Genomic DNA, 3,261 nt, shown 5'->3' with positions numbered 1-3,261 from the left:
AATATGACTTAAGTAAATTTTATTAGTAATTTAATAGCATACTCGATTATCATGTTAATTTATAAATTTCTCATTATTCTAATATCATATTTTAAATTTTTGATAATTTTGGTTTATAATAGAATTTTAGTAATATGATTTAAGAATTTTAATTTAAAAAGTATTACATTGTAATTTGAAAATTAGTATTTCATGTAAAACGTAAAATTCTAATTACATCTATTTAAGGGTTATGTAAAAACGGCAGGAAAAAACTTGGTCGCGCTGCCTTTATTAAACATTAAATAACTTATTAAAAATTACATATGAAATAATAAAAGGTAGGAAGAATGCTTCGCAAAAAAAATAAATTAGAATGAGCGGCGACACTTATTAAAAATTACATATGAAATAATAAAAAGGTAGGAAGAATGCTTCGAAAAATAAAAAAATAAAAAAGTAGGAAGAATGTTTCGAAAAAAAAAAAGAAAAAAAACTAGAACATAAGGACAAAAGCTTCGCCGCTCATCAATTGAGCGGCGAAGCAATTTGACCAAGATTCCTTCGCCGCTCATTTCATGGGCGGCAAAGATTTTTTTTTTTTTTTTTTTTTTTTTTTACAAAAACTGACCCAAAATACAGGAAACTAAAATAAATGAAAATTAAAAGTGTTTTTATTAGTAGACTCAACTCTCAATTTCGGCGACCCCTTACTCAGCATCCCACCCGAATACCCCCAATTTTGTGAACTTTTTCAAAATTGACAATATACTAAGAAACTCGCCTAGCCGAAGCCCGAGTATTAACAGAGTCGGCCCCTATCAATTTTCCGTCAAAAAAACATGGAAAAATCCATTCATTAAGAGAGTCGGCCCCTATCAATTGTTTCGTTGAAGAAGTCCGTTCTCCTTCTTTCCATCGCCCATTGATTTTTGCAGCTACTTCCTCTTCGTAAATTCGAAAGAAAGGTACATAATTTTTCTAATTTACAACTGTCATGGATAACAATCATAATTGTTAGTCTAGTTGTTTGTTTTTCTTTAACTTTTATTTCATATTTAGGGTTGAGTCGATTGGTTTTTCCCAAAAAAAAAAAAAGTTGAAACCCTAGCTGTAGTTTAGATATATGCGTTTGCCTATAATTTATGATGATATGAATAGAGATGCATTTACTTTGTTTAGGAATCAAATTTATATTGTTTAGAAAATATCTGGTGGAGCTCCATGGCCATTTTTTTTAAAAAAAAAATTTATGAAGTCTATAGAAGTTAATATATCGTAAACTTCATCATTTCCAATTAGTTTAGTTGGATATTTTGATTATATAAATATATATATATATATATATATATATATTGTTGGTATTGCTGTGTTAAATTTGTTTGGGATTGGGGAAGTGGAACAGAAGATAATTAATTTTCTGGAAAGAATATTGCTGAAGATTTAGATTTAGAGATTACTGGTTCAACTTGATATATTTAGTAGTTCGAAGTTGTTTAAACTTGAAATTCACTTGTACTTTGGTTGGTATAGGTTCAGTCTTTGTTACCCTACTCAATGGTAATATATTCTGGCTCCTTGAAGAAATGAGTATATTGACCAAATTTTATGGATTGGGTTGTCTTATATTAACTTACTTATCAGTGCAGTACTTCTAACTTCTTGATTTTTTTGCATGTTTTTCATGCTGAGCTAAATAATTTAGCATTCATTATGTTCTTAACCTGTCAGGTTAGAAACTTGGTTCCAATATAAATAACTTTGTCGGGTTATCCAGAAAGCAAATAAAAGCCACTGAAGTTTTCTCCTAAGCAACAATTTTTCTGTTATGACGATGGATGTGGAATTCAGTGAATCCAGGCGTCAGAGTGTTGAGGTGAGAGATCAAGATGAGCCTTCTACTCGTGAAAGGTGGGTAGGTGGATATGACGATATGGAAGAAGATGATCTTGACAAATCGAGAGAGTCAAGCAAGCATCGTGGTAGGGAAAAAAGCAAGAGCAACCGCAGAGAAGATAAAGATCATAGACATAAAGATAGGGAAAGATCCAAGACCAGTCATGGTTCAAAGGATAGCGGGAAAGAAAGTAAGGATGAGAAAGAGCGAGTATCTGGCAGAGATAGGAGACATGAAGATAGAGAGAAGCCAGAAAAGGAGAAGAGCCACGACAAGGCTCGAGAGAGGGATATTGAAAAAGAGAAGTACAGAGATAAAGAGCGTGATAAAGATCGCAAAGATCGGGGAAAGGAAAAGGAACGAGAGCGTGAGCGTGACAGAGAACTGGATAGGGATGCAGAACGTGGAAGAGACAAAGAGAGGGTAAAAGATAAGAGTAGAGATAAGGACAAGGACAGAGAAAAGGAAAGAGAGAAGCATAGAGAGCATGGAAAGGAAAGGGACGCTGATAGGGATAAAAGTAAGAATGTTGTTGAGAAAGAAAAGGGGAAGGAAAGAACTAGGGAGAAGGAGAGGGATGCAGACCAAGATAAGGAAAGGCAGAGGGACAAAGATAGGGCAAGTCATAAGCAGCGGGATGAAGGTCATGAGAGGAGCAAGGACTTGAGAAAGGAGGATAAGTTTAGATCTGACAGTGTAGATAATTGGGATCGTGATTCTGAGGATGGAACTATAGCTGTCAAGGATCCACAACATGCCGATGGTGGAGATGGTGGACCACACTCATCTACAACGGAGCTGGAACTTCGCATTATGAAGTAAGTTAATGTCTGTTGTTTCATTACCTCTTTGTCCTTTTCTGATGTTGCCGGAAATGTGGTTTTACCCCATACCCTTCCCAAAAGCCACAGTATATTTTTACTATTAGTAGTTGTACAGATATCTAGAAAACTGCTTTTTCTTCTTTTGTCAATTGAGTTGATGCTGATCAAATGATTTTGATGCTAAATCTAAAGAGTCAAGACAGACTATTGTAAGAAGTAAGATTCTTATAACTTCTATCTACAGTAGTCAAAAAGGATTGAGATGGTCTTTGTCTCTTGCTATATCGTTGCCAAATTTACCGGACTCGTATTCTCTGTAGTTTAGTGCTCTCTTTGTTTACAATTGTTTTTTTCCCATAATGCCATTAGTTTTGAGTTCCTAAGTTTGCTGAAGTGATTAACACTTAACTGCCATACCTGCTGCTCAAGTGATGATGTTATAATGAATAATGCAATGGTCAGCCTTCCTCAATGTTGCATCAAGGGGGAGGGGGAGAAGGTTGATAAAAGGGAAGGAAAGGGGAGTGGCGGGTATGGTGATAGGGGAGGAGGATTTGTTTT

The 3,261-nt window shown here is 34.8% G+C and overlaps 1 protein-coding gene across 1 annotated transcript; it reads left to right on the top strand.

The window, feature by feature from the left end:
- Positions 1 to 712: 712 nt before the first annotated feature.
- On the top strand, positions 713 to 2,698 carry LOC113773713 (splicing regulatory glutamine/lysine-rich protein 1-like). Its single transcript, XM_027318338.1, has 2 exons — positions 713 to 947; positions 1,711 to 2,698. The coding sequence occupies exon 2, from the start codon at positions 1,808 to 1,810 to the stop codon at positions 2,696 to 2,698; it is 891 nt and encodes a 296-aa protein (XP_027174139.1). The 5' UTR covers positions 713 to 947; positions 1,711 to 1,807.
- The last annotated feature ends 563 nt before the right edge of the window (positions 2,699 to 3,261 follow it).

Source organism: Coffea eugenioides, chromosome 6, assembly GCF_003713205.1.
Source record: "Coffea eugenioides isolate CCC68of chromosome 6, Ceug_1.0, whole genome shotgun sequence".
NCBI classification, from domain to species: domain Eukaryota; kingdom Viridiplantae; phylum Streptophyta; class Magnoliopsida; order Gentianales; family Rubiaceae; genus Coffea; species Coffea eugenioides.
Note: the sequence above shows the minus strand (reverse complement) of the source record. Positions and strands in the feature narration are given on the sequence as shown.

Excerpts from the sequence above, each read along its gene's own strand:
- LOC113773713 (XM_027318338.1), top strand. The coding sequence starts at position 1,808 with ATGACGATGGATGTGGAATTCAGTGAATCCAGGCGTCAGAGTGTTGAG.